Source organism: Oncorhynchus mykiss, chromosome 10 (genome assembly GCF_057628025.1).
Source record: "Oncorhynchus mykiss isolate SJ-2025 chromosome 10, ASM5762802v1, whole genome shotgun sequence".
Lineage (NCBI taxonomy): Eukaryota > Metazoa > Chordata > Actinopteri > Salmoniformes > Salmonidae > Oncorhynchus > Oncorhynchus mykiss.
In genome coordinates this window covers 32,041,125-32,061,402 of record NC_143031.1, presented here as the reverse complement: position 1 = coordinate 32,061,402, position 20,278 = coordinate 32,041,125, and the positions used below count along the sequence as shown (strand labels likewise).

At 44.9% G+C, this 20,278-nt stretch overlaps 1 protein-coding gene across 12 annotated transcripts in view; it reads right to left on the bottom strand.

Moving 5' to 3' along the window:
- The window catches only part of LOC110533651 (activator of transcription and developmental regulator AUTS2), a 462,000-nt gene that overhangs the window by 363,523 nt on the left and 78,199 nt on the right, over positions 1-20,278 (bottom strand). For all 12 annotated transcript variants that reach the window (XM_021618068.3, XM_021618071.3, XM_021618070.3 and 9 more), the window contains exon 3: positions 4,114-4,389. In XM_021618068.3, coding sequence (XP_021473743.3) covers positions 4,114-4,389 — 276 coding nt within the window. The remainder of the gene's footprint in view (positions 1-4,113; positions 4,390-20,278) is intronic.

Sequence of the window (20,278 nt, the reverse complement as noted above, 5' to 3'; positions counted from 1 at the left end):
TTGTCAGCACGGGGATTCGATCCAGCAACCTTTCGGTTACTGGTCCAACACTAACCACTAGGGTACCTGCCGCGCCATGTGTTGCTGCCTTGCAATGTTGTCGTCTTAGGTCTTTCTTTATGTAGAAATGTGTTGTCTCTCTTGTTGTGATGTGTGTTTGGCCTATATTTATATATATTTTTTTTTATCCCAGCCCCCGTCCCCGTAGGAGGCCTCTTGCCTTTTGGTAGGCCGTCATTGTAAATAAGAATTTGTTCTTAACTGACATGCCTAGTTAAATAAAGGTTAAATAAAAAATAAAGGTTCCCTCTGCCGGGTACTGAATTGCAAAGCAAACACTCAACCATGAGCACCAAGGAGCTTTCAAAAACACTTTTGTAAAGAAGCATAGTCCAATATTGCCAAATCTATATGAGCAAAGTTTGTAGAGGCCTATCCCAACAGACTCACAGCTGTAATGGCTGCAAAAGGTGCTTTCACCAAGTATTAACTCAGGGGGGTGATCATCATCATCAACATGTATTTTGACCTTGTCTTTAGCAGGAGGATTGACTAGACTAGAGGGCATCCTTTCCATGGATGATGACAATGCCAACACCCTTTGCCCTTCACCACTGACTGAAGCAGCTGTACTGTGGTGCCAGCCAACAGAGAGAGTGTGAGTGTGTGTGTGTGTGTGTGTGTGTGTGTGTGAGTGAGTGAGTGAGTGAGTGAGTGAGTGAGTACCCATGTCTCCTATAAGCTCCATGCTCTAATGGCAGCTGCTGTCCCCCTAATCAGTGGCTGCTCCCAGGGCCATGGGCAGGGAGGGCAGACGAGAGTCCTTCAGTCCTGGCCCTAAACACCACTTTGTGTTCCTCTCACTTGTCACAGAGTTTGTTGTCATAGCTCACCTGACTAACACACACACACTCGGAGCCAATAACACCCATCTGCCAAGTAGACTAAGCACAAACAAATACACACAAATGCGCGTGCACACACAAATGCATGCGCATGCACACACACATGCCCTCGAACCAGTCACCTCTTCTCCCATGCAACTGTAAGTGCCAGACAACCTTGAGAGTGGCAGGTGGCACCATCTGTCTATTATACAGTACATTGGCCCCGGGGCACATAGCTCCAGTATGTGTGAAGGTATCTCTTCACCTACTGCAGGCCCTTACAGAGTGTCAGTATCTCAGATCGCCAAGTCTAATAAATATTGACACACGTCTACCAAATAATAGAGCTCCATTTTTATGGAACGGTCTGCCTACCCATGTCAGAGACGCAAACTCGGTCTCAACCTTTAAGTCTCTACTGAAGACTCATCTCTTCAGTGGGTCATATGATTGAGTGTAGTCTGGCCCAGGAGTGGGAGGGTGAACGGAAAGGCTCTGGAGCAACGAACCACCCTTGCTGTCTCTGCCTGGCCGGTTCCCCTCTTTCCACTGGGATTCTCTGCCTCTAACCCTATTACAGGGGCTGAGTCACTGGCTTTACTGGGGCTCTCTCATGCCGTCCCTGGAGGGGGTGCGTCACCTGAGTGGGTTGAGTCACTGATGTGGTCATCCTGTCTGGGTTGGCGCCCCCCCCCCCCCCCCCCTTAAGTTGTGCCGTGGCGGAGGTCTTTGTGGGCTATACTCAGCCTTGTCTCAGGATGGTATGTTGGTGGTTGAAGATATCCCTCTAGTGGTGTGGGGGCTGTGCTTTGGCAAAGTGGGTGGGGTTATATCCTTCCTGTTTGGCCCTGTCCGGGGGTGTCCTCGGAGTGGGCCACAGTGTCTCCTGACCCCTCCTGTCTCAGCCTCCAGTATTTATGCTGCAGTAGTTTATGTGTCGGGGGGCTAGGGTCAGTTTGTTATATCTGGAGTACTTCTCCTGTCATATTCGGTGTCCTGTGTGAATCTAAGTGTGCGTTCTGTAATTCTCTCCTTCTCTCTTTCTCTCTCTCGGAGGACCTGAGCCCTAGGACCATGCCCCAGGACTACCTGACATGATGACTCCTTGCTGTCCCCAGTCCACCTGGCTGTGCTGCTGCTCCAGTTTCAACTGTTCTGCCTTATTATTATTCGACCATGCTGATCATTTATGAACATTTGAACATCTTGGCCATGTTCTGTTATAATCTCCACCCGGCACAGCCAGAAGAGGACTGGCCATCCCACATATGCTCTCTCTAATTCTCTCTTTCTTTCTCTCTCTCGGAGGACCTGAGCCCTAGGACCATGCCCCAGGAATACCTGACATGATGACTCCTTGCTGTCCCCAGTCCACCTGACTGTGCTGCTGCTCCAGTTTCAACTATTCTGCCTTATTATTATTCGACCATGCTGGTCATTTATGAACATTTGAACATCTTGACCATGTTTTGTTATAATCTCCACCCGGCACAGCCAGAAGAGGACTGGCCACCCCACATAGCCTGGTTCCTCTCTAGGTTTCTTCCTAGAGAAACTCCTTTCTAGGGAGTTTTTCCTAGCCACCGTGCTTCTTCACCTGCACTGCTTGCTGTTTGGGGTTTTAGGCTGGGTTTCTGTACAGCACTTTGAGATATCAGCTGATGTACGAAGGGCTATATAAAATAAATTTGATTGATTGATTGATTGAAATAAAACAGTGTCTGTGACAGGTAGACTTTTGACAGAATTGACACACAGACAGCACAAAAATTGACCACTATATACCAACTTTACAGCCCCTAAACTGTTACTTGATCAAACTTTAGGTGTGTATGTAATCACTTCCCTGTGTAGTTTCTCTATGGGTTCAGTAAAGCCAGGGGGGGTAGAGCTCACATGATTAACAGCCGCTGAAGAATGACCTCTCTCCTGCTGGGATGACACAGACTAATGACAAACTTTGCTCTCCTCCCATCACACAGGGCAGTGTGTGTGTGTGTGTGTGTGTGTGTGTGTGTGTGTGTGTGTGTGTGTGTGTGTGTGTGTGTGTGTGTGTGTGTGTGTGTGTGTGTGTGTGTACAATAGAGCACCAGTCGTCTCGTTGGGAGGAGGGGGATAGTCAGTTCAGAGGAGGGGGATAGTCAGTTCAGAGGAGGGGGTTAAAGAATGGGATTAAAGTCAGTTCAGAGGAGGGGGGTTAAGTCAGTTCAGAGGAGGGGGGTAAAGTCAGTTCAGAGGAGGGGGATGAAGTCAGTTCAGAGGAGGGGGATGAAGTCAGTCCAGAGAAGGGGGTTAAAGGGGGGGATTAAAGTCAGTTCAGAGGAGGGGGGTTAAGTCAGTTCAGAGGAGGGGGGTAAAATCAGTTCAGAGGAGGGGGTATTAAGTCAGTTCAAGGAGGGGGTAAGGCCGGTTCAGAGGATGGGGGTTAAGTCAGTTCAGAGGATGGGGGTTAAGTCAGTTCAGAGGAGGGGGGTTAAGTCAGTTCAGAGGAGGGGGGTTAAGTCAGTTCAGAGGAGGGGAGTAAAGTCAGTTCAGAGGAGGGGAGTAAAGTCAGTTCAGAAATCTCTAGCCTTAATACAACGTAATTACATATACTGAAAAAGGAACATCTGTCTACAGACCTTAATGTAACATGAATTAACTCATATCTGGGATGATATCAGAAACCAAGCCAAGCACCCCCTCTAATTATAAGACACAATTAGAGAATCCATTTGAGTTTCTCCTAATTCAGTTGGAATGGAATGTAACATTGTATTTTTCTTTTTACAAACCTGCTATCGAGGTGTTTACAGCCTGCAACAGATTCTGCAGTACTGTAGCGTATTATCCTCTATCTGTTTGAAATCAGGGCAATCTAGATGTAAATCACTCTCCAATCAAAAACCTGATCATTCAATCCCTTCTTCATCCTTATCAAACACATAGTATGACTGATAATTCCACCGGCTCTCATGACCAAAGTGAAAGACAGAAGACTGAACACACACTCAAACAGTTCCTCTTCTACATTCAAGATGATAAAACTAAACGGGTGCTTCCATCCACCATTGCAGTGTGCAGACAAAACCCAATATGCCAACCTGAGAGCCCAAACGCTAGCCTGGTCTCAACTCTGCAATACCAGATCTGGGACCAGGCTACCAAAAATGCTGCTTGAGGAGAGGTGGAACTGAGTGGAGAGGAGATCGTGTAGTGTGTAACAAGTAATAAACAGTGTACTGACTGGCCTGTGTTTCTTCTGCAGGCTGTTCTTGTTCTTCTTCTTGCCGTTGGTCTGAGGAGCCAGGCGTGGGTTGTTGTTCTCCTGGTCAGAATGCTGGTGATGGTTGCTATGGTTGTTGTGGTGGTTGTTAAGGTGGTTGTTGTGGGCTTTGCGGGAGTCCAGGCTGAATCCGTTTGGGACCCTGGGGGGCTTTTTCTTGTGCAGGGGGCCCGCCTGGTTCTCCTTATGGTTCTCCTGGTTCTCCCTGCACTCCTGGGGCTTCATGGACAGGTCCTTCTGGAGAGGAACAGGAGAGAGGTCAATTTTAGAATAAGGCTGTAACGTAACAAAATGTGGAAAACGTCAAGGGGTCTGAATTCTTTCCGAAGGCACTGTATATTCTGTAAAGAAAGAGGAGAGAAGAGGGGAGGTGAACACTCCGTTACACTGAAACAAAGTAGTTCAGGGTCAAGTCTTTCAAGCGACAGAGAGCGGAGAATAGACCGATAGCGAGGTCAACTACAGCCACAAAAGTACAGTGCAGGGGAGAAGGGGAGAGATGACAACTATACTGAAACAAATAAAGTATTTATTAATATCTTGTCGCTGGAGCGTACCAAAAGCAATTACATTCATTTAAATACATAATCCTGACAAAATAAGCCTCCTACACCTGATAAAGAGAGCTCATTACGATGATCATGAAAGCTAGGCTTAAAAATAGATAACAAATTCACATTTACAAATGCCAGTTAGGAAGTAGCTATTGTATCTGTGTTCTCCATTGAGCAGTACTAAGAGAGACTGTTCTTCTCCCCTACAGAGGCCCACTGTGGGTCATTAAGCACTAACGACACATTACACTTAAACATATTGTCACAGGAGAGTCTCATAGGCTAAGGATAGGAGAGCACCACACTGCCTGTCTGTGATTAACCACATATCTATTAGATCACGGCTGAGGATTAGGACTCTCACACACACAGCAAATTGGCCAGTGTTACCTAGTGTTTATTTTTCAGTGTAGCATTTATATAGCGGATTCAGGAGCAAAATGACATCTGTAAGTGTTAAATTAACACTCATTGGTGTAAAATAACTCCAGTGCTGGTGTTAATAACCAGGGTTGAACCAAAATCACGCCCATCATTATCATATTTCCCAGCATGCTCTATTGCAGGTTGATTTTTAGAATTGTTTGTTTCAATATCTATGTTTTTACATTGATTGATTAATTAATCTTATACTACTCAAATATAAATAACATACATTTTTCTAAACTAATCCAATCTATTACTTGGACTTATTCCACCCATTACCGAAATTGTTATTTTCCAGACTAGATGCTTTAGTTAGTCTCATATCTTAGGCTTCCCAACCCTGTCATTCTGAATTCAAGTTGCGGGTGAATAAAATTCCAAATGTTAGATATCCCCACTCTGGCTGGATTACACATCACTTTGCAAGCCAGCATAATGTTACTTGTAGGCCTAATGTGGCCTGTAAACCATGAGTTTTAGGCCACTGTATTAAGGTAAAACTAGGCCCTCAAAATAAGGCCTTATGAAAGATGGTATTGTCTTAAAGAATTTAATTTGAATGAAAAACATAATCACTTAGGATCTTACTTGGTGAAGGCCACGAGACTGGAAATGAATGAATGCAACAACCATGTCTCTGTCACTAACAAATACAGTCATTGAAGTTCACCCTGTCAACACTCCCACAACCCCTGGTAAAACAGTGAGCAGTTACACCTACACTATACTCCAATAACTAAACAAACCAATAAACCAGCCCTCACATCTCCTGTATTGTGTGCTATTTTCCAACCAGATGGGGTTATACAGTTCAGAGGAGGGGGGGTTAAGTCAGTTCAGAGGAGCGGGGTTAAGTCAGTTCAGGCCAGTTCAGAGGAGGGGGTAAAGTCAGTTCAGAGGAGCGGGGTTAAGTCAGTTCAGGCCAGTTCAGAGGAGGGGGTAAAGTCAGTTCAGAGGAGGTAAAGTCAGTTCAGAGGAGTGGGTAAAGTCAGTTCAGAGTAGGGGGTAAAGTCAGTTCAGGTCAGTTCAGAGGAGTGGGTAAAGTCAGTTCAGGGGAGCGGGGTTAAGTCAGTTCAGGTCAGTTCAGAGGATGGGGGGGTTAAGTCAGTTCAGAGAGTGGGGTTAAGTCAGTTCAGGTCAGTTCAGAGGAGTGGGTAAAGTCAGATCAGGTCAGTTCAGAGGAGGGGGGGTTAAGTCAGTTCAGAGGAGTGGGGTTAAGTCAGTTCAGAGGAGCGGGGTTAAGTCAGTTCAGGTCAGTTCAGAGGAGGGGGGGTTAAGTCAGTTCAGAGGAGTGGGGTTAAGTCAGTTCAGAGGAGCGGGGTTAAGTCAGTTCAGGTCAGTTCAGAGGAGTGGGTAAAGTCAGTTCAGGTCAGTTCAGAGGAGGGGGGGTTAAGTCAGTTCAGAGGAGCGGGGTTAAGTCAGTTCAGGTCAGTTCAGAGGAGGGGGGGTTAAGTCAGTTCAGAGGAGCGGGGTTAAGTCAGTTCAGGTCAGTTCAGAGGAGGGGGTAAAGTCAGTTCAGAGGAGCGGGGTTAAGTCAGTTCAGGTCAGTTCAGAGGAGCGGGGGTTAAGTCAGTTCAGAGGAGCGGGGTTAAGTCAGTTCAGGTCAGTTCAGAGGAGGGGGGGTTAAGTCAGTTCAGAGGAGCGGGGTTAAGTCAGTTCAGGTCAGTTCAGAGGAGGGGGTAAAGTCAGTTCAGAGGAGCGGGGTTAAGTCAGTTCAGGTCAGTTCAGAGGAGCGGGGTTAAGTCAGTTCAGGTCAGTTCAGAGGAGTGGGTAAAGTCAGTTCAGAGGAACGGGGTTAAGTCAGTTCAGGTCAGTTCAGAGGAGGGGGTAAAGTCAGTTCAGGTCAGTTCAGAGGAGGGGGTAAAGTCAGTTCAGGTCAGTTCAGAGGAGTGGGTAAAGTCAGTTCAGAGGAGCGGGGTTAAGTCAGTTCAGGTCAAATCAGAGGAGGGGGTAAAGTCAGTTCAGGTCAGTTCAGAGGAGTGGGTAAAGTCAGTTCAGAGGAGCGGGGTTAAGTCAGTTCAGGTCAGTTCAGAGGAGGGGGTAAAGTCAGTTCAGGTCAGTTCAGAGGAGGGGGGGTTAAGTCAGTTCAGGTCAGTTCAGAGGAGGGGGTAAAGTCAGTTCAGAGGAGCGGGGTTAAGTCAGTTCAGGTCAGTTCAGAGGAGCGGGGTTAAGTCAGTTCAGGTCAGTTCAGAGGAGTGGGTAAAGTCAGTTCAGAGGAGCGGGGTTAAGTCAGTTCAGGTCAGTTCAGAGGAGGGGGTAAAGTCAGTTCAGGTCAGTTCAGAGGAGGGGGTAAAGTCAGTTCAGGTCAGTTCAGAGGAGTGGGTAAAGTCAGTTCAGAGGAGCGGGGTTAAGTCAGTTCAGGTCAGTTCAGAGGAGGGGGTAAAGTCAGTTCAGGTCAGTTCAGAGGAGTGGGTAAAGTCAGTTCAGAGGAGCGGGGTTAAGTCAGTTCAGGTCAGTTCAGAGGAGGGGGTAAAGTCAGTTCAGGTCAGTTCAGAGGAGGGGGGGTTAAGTCAGTTCAGGTCAGTTCAGAGGAGGGGGTAAAGTCAGTTCAGAGGAGCGGGGTTAAGTCAGTTCAGGTCAGTTCAGAGGAGCGGGGTTAAGTCAGTTCAGGTCAGTTCAGAGGAGTGGGTAAAGTCAGTTCAGAGGAGCGGGGTTAAGTCAGTTCAGGTCAGTTCAGAGGAGGGGGTAAAGTCAGTTCAGGTCAGTTCAGAGGAGGGGGTAAAGTCAGTTCAGGTCAGTTCAGAGGAGTGGGTAAAGTCAGTTCAGAGGAGCGGGGTTAAGTCAGTTCAGGTCAGTTCAGAGGAGGGGGTAAAGTCAGTTCAGGTCAGTTCAGAGGAGTGGGTAAAGTCAGTTCAGAGGAGCGGGGTTAAGTCAGTTCAGGTCAGTTCAGAGGAGGGGGTAAAGTCAGTTCAGGTCAGTTCAGAGGAGGGGGGGTTAAGTCAGTTCAGAGGAGCGGGGTTAAGTCAGTTCAGGTCAGTTCAGAGGAGGGGGTAAAGTCAGTTCAGGTCAGTTCAGAGGAGGGGGGGTTAAGTCAGTTCAGGTCAGTTCAGAGGAGGGGGTTAAGTCAGTTCAGGTCAGTTCAGAGGAGGGGGTAAAGTCAGTTCAGGTCAGTTCAGAGGAGGGGGGGTTAAGTCAGTTCAGAGGAGGGGGGGTTAAGTCAGTTCAGAGGAGCGGGGTTAAGTCAGTTCAGGTCAGTTCAGAGGAGGGGGTAAAGTCAGTTCAGGTCAGTTCAGAGGAGGGGGGGTTAAGTCAGTTCAGGTCAGTTCAGAGGAGGGGGGGTTAAGTCAGTTCAGAGGAGTGGGGTTAAGTCAGTTCAGGTCAGTTCAGAGGAGTGGGGTTAAGTCAGTTCAGGTCAGTTCAGAGGAGGGGGTAAAGTCAGTTCAGGTCAGTTCAGAGGAGTGGGGTTAAGTCAGTTCAGAGGAGCGGGGTTAAGTCAGTTCAGAGGAGTGGGTAAAGTCAGTTCAGAGGAGCGGGGTTAAGTCAGTTCAGGTCAGTTCAGAGGAGGGGGTAAAGTCAGTTCAGAGGAGCGGGGTTAAGTCAGTTCAGAGGAGTGGGTAAAGTCAGTTCAGAGGAGCGGGGTTAAGTCAGTTCAGGTCAGTTCAGAGGAGGGGGTAAAGTCAGTTCAGGTCAGTTCAGAGGAGGGGGTAAAGTCAGTTCAGGTCAGTTCAGAGGAGTGGGGTTAAGTCAGTTCAGAGGAGGGGGGGTTAAGTCAGTTCAGAGGAGGGGGGGTTAAGTCAGTTCAGAGGAGCGGGGTTAAGTCAGTTCAGGTCAGTTCAGAGGAGGGGGGGTTAAGTCAGTTCAGAGGAGTGGGGTTAAGTCAGTTCAGAGGAGCGGGGTTAAGTCAGTTCAGGTCAGTTCAGAGGAGGGGGTAAAGTCAGTTCAGGTCAGTTCAGAGGAGGGGGGGTTAAGTCAGTTCAGAGGAGTGGGGGTTAAGTCAGTTCAGAGGAGGGGGGGTTAAGTCAGTTCAGAGGAGGGGGGGTTAAGTCAGTTCAGAGGAGCGGGGTTAAGTCAGTTCAGGTCAGTTCAGAGGAGGGGGTAAAGTCAGTTCAGGTCAGTTCAGAGGAGGGGGGGTTAAGTCAGTTCAGAGGAGTGGGGGTTAAGTCAGTTCAGAGGAGGGGGGGTTAAGTCAGTTCAGAGGAGGGGGGGTTAAGTCAGTTCAGAGGAGGGGGGGTTAAGTCAGTTCAGAGGAGCGGGGTTAAGTCAGTTCAGGTCAGTTCAGAGGAGGGGGGGTTAAGTCAGTTCAGTGTTCCTCCATAACCATAAGGCAATTTGGTCCTCAAAAATCTCTAGCCTTAATACAATGTAATTGCATATATTGAAAAAGGAACATCTGTCTACAGACCGTAATGTAACATGAATTAACTCATATCTGGGATGAGATCAGAAACGAAGCCAACCAGTCCCTCTAATGATAAGACACAATTAGAGAATCCATTTGAGTTTCTCCTAATTCAGTTGGAAAGGAATGTAAAATCGTATTTTCCAACAAGATTGGGTTATACAGTTTGACTGGGGGATCAATATAACAACTAATCTGCCACAAAGAGGCTGTGTAGTGTACTGTTCTGGAGCCATCCAAGCTAAACTTATGGAACAAATCAATTATATTATCTGTAAGGGGACTCATTTAGTTCCAGGCTTGTAGTAGCAGCAGGAGGAGCCACTCGTAATACGGTCCAATAAAGAGTGAGTGGGGCAGCGATGATGACACTTCAGTGTGGCGATCCAGTCGCAGAGCCAACAGACAGACATTATAAACTGTCAACTCAAGTGACAGAGTTCCAGAATGGGTAGGTTGATGAGGATAATGGGTTTGGTGGGAGTGTTGGCTCTGATTCGCTGAACCATTACCTTTACAACAAAGCCTACTTTCCCTCACAGAAAAACAAACAAATGCTGCATGCATCAACTAATCGTGTTCTCCTTTGTCTTCCACTCTCATCCAACACAAATAACACAACAAGACATGCATTGTCATTGTTAGTGTGATGTGTGGTTCTAAGCCTCTTACTATAATCTGTGGTATTTTTTTTTAAAGACTATCAGTTGTGCATGTTCTTTTAAAGATGGAATCCGCAGCCTCCCGTGTGGCGCAGCGGTCCAAGACACTCCATCGCAGTGCTAGAGGCATCACTACAGACCCGGGTTTGATCCAAGGCTGGGTCGCAGCCGGCCGCGACCGGGATGTCCCATGAGGCGGCACACAATTGGCCCAGCGTAGCCCGGGTTAGGGGAGGGTTTGGCCGGCCGGGATCTCCTTATCCCATCGTACTCTAGCGACTCCTTGTGCCAGACGGGCACAGTGCACGCTGACTTTGGTCGCCAGCTGTACGGTGTTTCCTCTGACACATTGGTGCGGCTGGCTTCTGGGTTAAGCGAGCAGTGTATCAAGAAGCAGTGCGGCTTGACCGGGTTGTGTTTTGGAGGACGCATGGCCCTCGACCTTCACCTCTCCCGAGTCCGTACCGAAGTTGCAGAAATGGAAAATGACTAACTACTAATTGGATATCACAAAATTGGGGATAAAAAGGGTAAAAAAAATACAAAAACATTAAGTAAAATAGGGAATTCGCTGTAAGGGAGCAAGTGCCACTGTCCGCTCCACAACTGTTATTATTTTGTTGATGAAGAGGTGGTGAGGAGCACTGCCCAACGCAGGATATAGTGTCAGAGGGGGAAAAGCAGTTTCACCATTCAAAATTCCAGCTTTAACAATGGCAGGACAAATTCCAGGATCCAGATCATATGCCAGGTTTGAGAACATATCATATGATGTCAGCACAAATCAGTTTTCATGCTCAGACTTCACAACGTGTTTCACTCCTGTGAAGGGCTGAGATACATGTGAAATAGAAAAGACTATACATTGCCAGTTGAGGATTGGAAATGTTTGGGAGAAAAATGAAAAGCAAATGGTTGCCTAGCCTAATGCTTGAGTCTGGAGTAAAACAGTATTAGGAGGGAAAACACTTCTTCCTAGCTGTCAAACTAGCTGTTAACTTCAAACAAATTCTGTTGAACAAGTCTCCCAGTATAAAATTGTGAATGTGGATTTGTAGTGCTTTTTCCTCCTGCTGTAAAATAGGACCATTGTCACGTTCGCTGTCTTCAAACTCCCCGTCATAAATGAGCCAAGGCGCAGCGCGCATGTCATTCCACATCCTTTAATCCAAGTGAAACCTTCACAAAAACAGGTAAACAGAGAACCACCGTGCCGCAACCTTGACTCACAGAACATAAATAACATAGGTGGGAAAAAGGCTGCCTAAGTATGATTCCCAATCAGAGACAACGATAGACAGCTGCCTCTGATTGGGAACCACACATGCCAAAAACAAAGAAATAGAAAATATAGAATGCCCACCCAAATCACACCCTGACCTAACCAAATAGAGAAATAAAACGGCTCTCTAAGGTCAGGGTGTGACACCCATTGCTGATAGTAAAGACGGAATTATAAACTTCCAGTCACCTTTAAACTTGTGTTAACTTCAGTATCTCCATATAAATCACACATTTTGCCCTGACCTTCTCTCCACTCCTCAACTTAAAAACATATCTCTCTCTCTGGAACAAAACCAAGCACGTGTTTGATTATATCTGTTCTGTTCTTCTGACTGCGACTCCCCTTGGAAAACCATCAAACAGAATCAGAGGTTTCAGAAGGCTCAACTTGACAGAACACAATGAAGTAGTTAAACCCGCCAGGCAGAAAAGGCAGTTTGTCTGGGGCCAAGCAATAGTATAAGTGTGCTGCGTGTTCATTGGTGAGTGTGTGTGAGTGTGTGTGTGTATGTGATCACCCAGACACAGTGGAGGCCTGCTTAACTAATCAAGCTCCACTCAGATCTGTGCTGGGAGCAGGTTCAGATATCATTGCACCATACACCAACCCACAACGCTAAACACAGAGAAGCTATCCAGATAGCACTGAACCATACAGCATCCACCACGTGAAACAGAGAAGCTGTCCAGATATCACTGAATCATACAGCATCCACCACACTAAACAACAGTGAGTGTGAGTGATCCTAGAAATAGAATGAATCCATATTGGAAAATGATGCAGCACATGACAAAAGCAGAAGATGACTACTGTATAAGAATATATGTTAATTCGGCAAAAGCAGAAGATGACTACTGTAGAATAATTGATGTTAATAAGGCTTAAAAAGTAGAATCCCTTATGAGCAATGCTACTTGTGATGCAATATTATTTTGAGTTCAATTAATTTGGATTGTTCAACATATTGTTATTCACCCTTCATGGAAAGGCCTCGACTAAATCAGCAGACATGTCTATAATAACAGTACTATGAATAAAAGTCAACCAAATACACCAGCCATTTCACCTCACAGTATCCATCTCTCTGCTGCCTAGAGAGTGAGAGAGGGTAAAGAAACTTTCCATCCCAGCCATGGTGAATCAGGAGGAGAAGAAAGTAAGTGGGCACTTCATGGCTATGCTCTGCCTTTACCAACTGCATGACTCAAATACACTGAACAAAAATCTAAAACACATGTTTCCCATATTTCATGAGCAGAAATAAAAATTCCCAGAAATGTTCCATATGCACAAAAGGCTTATTTCTCAGACATGTTGTACACAAATTTGTTTACATCCCTGTTAGTAAACATAATCCATCCACCTGACAGGTGTGGCATACTAAGAAGCTTATTAAATAGCATGATCACTACACAGGTGCACCTTGTTTTGGGGACAATAAAATGGCACTAAAAATATGCAGCTTTGCCACACAATACAATTCTACAGATGTCTCAAGTTTTGAGGAAGCGTGCAATTGGCATGCCGACTACAGAATGTCCACCAGAGCTGTTGCCAGATAATTTAATGTTAATTTCTCTACCATAAGCCGCCTCCAATGTCGCTTTAGAGAATTTGGCAGTACGTCCAACCGGCCTCACAACTGTAGACCATATGTAACCATGCCAGCCCAGGACCTCCACATCCAGCTTCTTCACCTGCGGGATCGTCTGAGACCAGCCACCCGGACAGCTGATGAAACTGGGTTTGCCAAACCGGAGAATTCCTGCACAAACTGTCAGAAACCGTCTCAGGGAAGCTCATCTGCGTCGTCGTCGTCCTCACCAGGGTCTTGACCTGACTGCAGTTCAGCGTCGTAACCGACTTCAGTGGGCAAATGTTCACCTTCGATGGCCACTGGCACACTGGAAAAGTGTGCTCTTCACGGATTAATCCCTGTTTCAACTGATCCACACCCCTACCTTTTTTAGGTATCTGTAACCAACAGTCTTGTGAAATCCATAGTTTAGGGCCTTATTCATTTATTTCATTTGACTGATTTCCTTTTATGAACTGTAACTCTGTAAAATTTTTGAAATTGTTGCATGTTGCGTTTATATTTTAGTTCAGTGTGTATTTACCAGTCAAGGCTGCTAGAAGACATTGAAAGCTGCTCTTCTATGGCCTATGTTACGCAAGGAATTCAATGGCCTAAAGTAAGCAATACTACAACTGCTGTTCAGCAATGTGTCTGGAGACAAGCAGACTAACAGCTCCGCTCTGTCTAATGCATGAGTGGTATAGCAGCGAGGGCGTCACAGAGGCAGAAATAAAAGGGGGTGATCATTTCTACAAAGAACACATCATTGGCAGTTTGAAAAGGTTAGGAGAATGCTGAATAACCATGGCTCATGATTCATACCCAGGGACACGAGACAAACTGCAATGAAGCTGCCACTCAGAGATGTATGTGGATAGAGAGAGGGAGAGAGTGAGGTCAGAGAAGATCAACTGAGACCAGCTCTAAGTATCTCATAATGTTCTAATAGCTTTGGAACCATTCTGTCGCTCAGGGCTCTAGGGTAGAAAGAACCGCTGGCAATACCACTGTCTCACATTCAAATCAAATCAGGGAGGTGCAGTTGCCGTACCAGGCTGTGATACAGCCCGACAGGATGCTCTCGATTGTGCATCTGTAAAAGTTTGTCAGGGTTTTGGGTGACAAGCCAAATTTCTTCAGCCTCCTGAGGTTGAAGAGGCGCTGTTGCGCCTTCTTCACCACACTGCCTGTGTGAGTGGACCATTTCAGTTTGTCTGTGACGTGTACGCCATTGTAAAGGTCTCTCTGGTATCAGTAGTGGCTCAAAACAAACCCCCTCTTCCTCTCTGCTAGCGAATGCTTTCAAGTGCAGATAAGACAACGTCTCGAGTGTATACAAAGGCAAGGGTGTCTGAAGCCTCTACAGCCAGTGAGGCGAGGTGAGCAGTGAATTACTCCCCAACAGACAACACCATCTACAATGTGTTTATCTGCACGCCTTTGTCTCTGTCTCCTGTGTTGATATGATAGCACATCCAGACCAATATTGGGCCTAGCAGCAGACTTCAAAAAATCCATAGCCAGCACACACACATAGATACTGTAAATACACACCTGCACAGGTGCACGGACACACGCACCAAACGCACGCCAGTCTGGACAATCTGCTGGCATGTGCCTCATACAACAGAGACAAACACTTTTTTTCTCTCTCCCTCTCTCTCTGTTCAGACAAACAGCACAACAAAAATGTTAAATAAACTTGACAAGAGGATATCTGCTGATCTGATTTCCTGATTGTGTTGGTTGTTCAACAACAGCAGACCCTTGGTGAGTTCATTTCACACACAGGACCCTAACAGGCTGGGGACTGGAGATGGGGAGCCTCGATCTGAAAGAAGAACAGAAGAAGAAGAGATTCCATTTGTATCTCTCTTCTTGTATTATTCCTTCACTCTGCTTGGTCCCGAGAGCAGCACAACCAGTCCCCCTCTCTAAAAGTACAGCAGCGCAGCGCTGTGTCATGGCTGTCCCTGCTCAACAGATCATATCAAAGAATTACAACGCCTGCTGTCTGCTGCATCAGAGACTCGGGGAGAGGCTCAGGAGAATCATCATAACATGCATGCACTGCTTAGCAATATGATGACACCCTCTGGCAACATAATGTAACAGACTAGGAAGATGTCTAACTGGAACAATTCCCATTAAGCTATAAAACTACCTTTCTAGCTCAATGCAAAACCAACAGATCCAGATCTATGTGTGTAACGTATTAGGTTAGGCATTAGAACTACAGTATAGTACAGTAACCACACACAGTGCAGAGAAACATTACCAAGCCCTGACAGCACAGCACCCTAATGAGAGGCAAACATATTCGGCATCAGTCATACAAGCACACAAAATTTACCCTCATGAAATAAACATGAGGAGTGGAGCACTGAGTGTGTGTGTGTCACATTGAACAGATAGAGCCTGTCAGGCTGGTTATTCTGATGGTAATGATCATGTACTGGCCTTCTAAAAGGCAATAAATACGGTGGTATTCATTAAGAAGGCTGCATTTACACAAGCAGCCCAATTCTGATCTTTTTTTTCCCACTAATTGACCTTCTGACCAATCAAATCAGATCTTTTTCAGAGCTGATTGGTCAAAAGATCAATTAGTGAAACAAATATCTGAATTGGACTGCCTGTGTGAACAGCCCATGTAGCGTAGATTGTAAAGATCATAAATAGTAAATAGTCAGAAAGACAATCATCCTGTACTGAAATCTATCAAATTGTGGCAGACATAGTAGAGTAGATTGTCTCTTTGAAGCCCTAACCCTCTTCAGATGAACTAATTCCTCCTTATTTGATGACAGATGTGAAAGGAAATTAAGCGTTTGCTTGAACAGGCAGAGAGAAAGAGAGTGGACATTCATACATATCTATTCAATGCAGTGGATCACATTATTACTCATTTGGACCTATTCATTTACTACTATTAGATGATCATTTAGGGGAGGAAACTATGCAAAACAAACAAACCCTTGGCAAGAACACATAATAAGACGTAGGCTATAACTGTAGGCTATAACTGTAGGCTATAACTGTAGGCTATAACTGTAGGCTATAACTGTAGGCTATAACTGGCAGCAGCATAATCAGACATTATACATATTTTAGACATTCACTGCCTTACATGATATAGTCATTTAGCCGAGCAGACCATGAACATATTGCTGTATCTCAAAATGTTCCAAATGCACAAAGAAAGAGGAACAGAGGAAGAGGATTACTGGGATAATGGCAATACAGACAATGAATAATGGGGAAAGAGAAGAGAGAGAGAGTACTCAGATGAGGTGTGGTTTCAGAGTAAAGCTGAGAGTTTCTCTTTCTGCTCTTTCCTCTCCCCTTCTCTTCTCTCTCAACCATCTCCTCTATTATTCAGACACTATAGGGAGATACTAGGGAGAAGGGAGTAATCCTGTATACGTACTGTATAGGTCACTGCTGTTCTGTACTGTAACTGTTACCATTAATTTCTGTGCTCAATAACTCACACACTCCTCTCCTCAGGATTTAAGTGTGTATCCTTTAGTGCTCTAAAACATAAGTTGTTTGCGCACTGCGGTGATGCCAGGAACAACAATGGTAGTACAACAACAGCTCTCTCCTGGGATCTCGAGAGGTAATGCTTGATTTAACAAGACCTTTTTTTTGTGATTCTCAGCAGAAAATGCTCCCTGGAAAATGCTCTCTGTGAGAGGACAGAGGGAGTAGAGGGAGGAATAGTGAATAGCAGTGGGCAATGTTGAAAGCTGAGTTTTTAGCGCTGATGACAGCTGAGTTTCTCTCTCCTCTCCTGCAAAACCAAACTGTTGTCTGTCAGGCTAGGGAAGCAGCAGATTATCTAGTGACAGTGACAAACTGCCTTTGATTTGCACATGCACAGTTTGGTGCGAGACAACCGTTAGACACGATGATGTGTTCCTCTATGAGCTTAGCTAGCCAACATCGCCATAACATCACCTACAAACGTTATCAGGGATTTTGATTGGAGAAGCAGTCTGACAATGTCAATACTGTACTGTTTTAGCTAGAATCAAGCTTATTTGTCTTGAGATAAACTGACTAGCCAGGGAATGCAGGCTAGATACTTTGTTCGCACCTTGAAGTGTATGTGGGAAAAAACTTGGAAAACCTTTCAACATGAATTGTAGGCCTGGAAATAGGTGGGTGCTTACAATAACTAAGTACATGGTTGAACTCAGTGTGTCCTCCATAATACCCATTCCTCCCTCCTCCACCCATCCCTCCAGTGACGTGATGTTTCTAATGGGATAGCATGGCTTCAGTGAAACAGGCAAGGTTGCTTAGCAACTGGGTACAGCAAGCACATCATTAGACTGCACTGATGCTCACTCAAACCTCTATAACCTGTCTCACTCAAACCTCTATAACCTGTCTCACTCAAACCTCCATAACCTGTCTCACTCAAACCTCCATAACCTGTCTCAATCATATCTCCATAACCTGTCTCACTCAACCTTCCATAACCTGTCTCACTCATCTCTCCATAACCTGTCTCACTCAACCTTCCATAAGTTGTCTCACTCATCTTTCCATAAGTTGTCTCACTCAACCCTCCATGACCTGTCTCACTCAAACCTCCATAACCTGTCTCAATCATATCTCCATAACCTGTCTCACTCAACCTTCCATAACCTGTCTCACTCATCTCTCCATAACCTGTCTCACTCAACCTTCCATAACCTGTCTCACTCATCTCTCCATAACCTGTCTCACTCAACCTTCCATAACCTGTCTCACTCAAACCTCCATAACATGTCTCACTCATCTCTCCATGACCTGTCTCACTAAACCCTCCATGACCTGTCTCACTCATCTCTTCATAACCTGTCTCACTCAACCTTCCATAACCTGCCTATCTCAAACCTCCATAACCTGTCTCACTCAATCCTCTATAACCTGTCTCACTCAATCCTCTATAACCTGTCTCACTCGAGCCTCTATAACCTGTCTCACTCGAGCCTCTATAACCTGTCTCACTCGAGCCTCTATAACCTGCCTATCTCAAACCTCCATAACCTGTCTCACTCAATCATCTATAACCTGTCTCACTCAATCATCTATAACCTGTCTCACTCAAACCTCTACAACCTGTATCACACAATCCTCTATAACCTGTCTATCTCAGTCCTCCATAACCTGTCTCACTCAATCATCTATAACCTGTCTCACTCAAACCTCTATCACACAATCCTCTATAACCTGTCTCACTCAAACCTTCATAATGTGTCACTCAATCATCCATAACCGATATCACTCAATTTTCCATAACCTGTCTCACTCAATCTTCTATAACCTGTCTCACTCAATCTTCTATAACCTGTCTCACTCAATCTTCTATAACCTGTCTCACTCAATTTTCCATAACCTGTCTCACTCAATCTTCTATAACCTGTCTCACTCAATCTTCTATAACCTGTCTCACTCAATCTTCTATAACCTGTCTCACTCAATCTTCCATAACCTGTCTGAGTACTTGCTGCTCTCTCGATCAATCAATACATGACAAATCTGAACATTTTGTTTAAGAGAAACTAAACTTAGCTTTCTTAATACAGCACAGTATTACTTATAACTCTGACATAATTATGCTGTATCAACCATTTAAATCTGGTTAGACAAAGGAATCAAGTCTAACTCAAATATCTTTGATTACAATGATAGAAGAGGAACTGTTGGGACATGTGCTGCTGCATTCTCCCAAGTCATGACAAAACACTGAAATTGAAGTTGGTAGATAACCCAAAAAATGAAATAATAATAAAGTTCACACCAATGACAATAATTCAGTCCAACATTCATTTCAAACATTCACAATACTCAGCTGGATACAAAAAATCAACTAAATCAACACTGTTCTTTGAGGTTAAGTGCACTTACAATAGGCTACAATATCACAATCAGTGCACTAAGGACAGGGCATTATAACATACCCAATAATGAGTTAATGCCATTGCACAAACATGTGTTCGGTTAAAGTTCAGTTAAATCAATAGGTTAGCGCATGCTGTTCTCTGTGAGAGGCGAGACAAGATCTATTTCCTCCTCCTAATGTAAAACTCTATAAGCTGAGGCTTCATTCCTGCTCTCCAGCGACCTGCCACTTGCACTATTTATAGGTTGTACACATTAAAGCTAACAGTGGAATGTGAACTCACAGCCCAGGCATGGCCCTGCCATGCTTAATAGAAACAGAGCGAAAGCCAGGCGAGAGCGGGCGCCAGGGCAGTAGTAATGGGCATTCTGGCTCTTTTCAGTGAGCCGGCTCTTTTGGCTCCCAAACGGCTCTTTAAAAAAAAAATGTTTTGTATTTTTACAAGTCAAACAGTTTGCGATAGACTATGATTGGTGTTAAAACAATTCTTATTAAATTAAATCATACCACAATGTATTTAAAAATCCATTGTTTATGAAAAAGAATGGTATTAAACAAAGTGCATATAAATCTAACCATTCAAAAAGAATACAATCTGAACAGCATAATAGAATATTGCACCATATCAAAGAAAAAGAAAAACAATTTTCAAAACTGCAGCATCCCACAAATAGAAATAAATGTAAAAAAGAAGGATGGTTACTGATGGGATATTTTACGCTCTGTAACCAGGTTTCCATCCAACGTTTTTTATGAGAAGTAAAGAACATGTTGGATAAAACTCTTCATGACAGGCCTGATGGAAAAAGCAAATTTGTCAGCACGCTTTCCAATAGTCGACAACACACAATACGCTAGATAAGGTAAACCTGGAGTAAACCTGGAGTAAACATGGAGTCACGCGATGTTGTGTAGTCCCCCCACTACAACTCTGGAAAGCAGGCAGTTTACTACAGATGACATCAGTTATGATGAACTTCACAAGATGATGAAAGTGCACGGCGATGAGCTTGATGCTCCTTTCCAATAACTATTGAGGGTTTTATTCTGGTGATACGCTGATCTCGCTCTTTTGTCCATAATAATCTCATTATGCAGGTAGCCTACCTGCACTGTAACTGCAAGTTGTTGGCTAAAGCACAACATACCAAAACCAGTGGGCACATTCGCTATTTAAAGCAACATTTGTTGTGACAAAACCATCAGTAGGGTTGAAAATGCGATGGAAACTCATTTAACTTGTATACTTTATTCGGTACATGAGAATTTAACCGCAAAAGTTATTTTTATGTACACTACATCATCACGCACAGCACTTTATCTGCAAAAAGTCAATTTGATGGAAACACATCGCAGATGGGAAAATGCACATATAGTTTTAA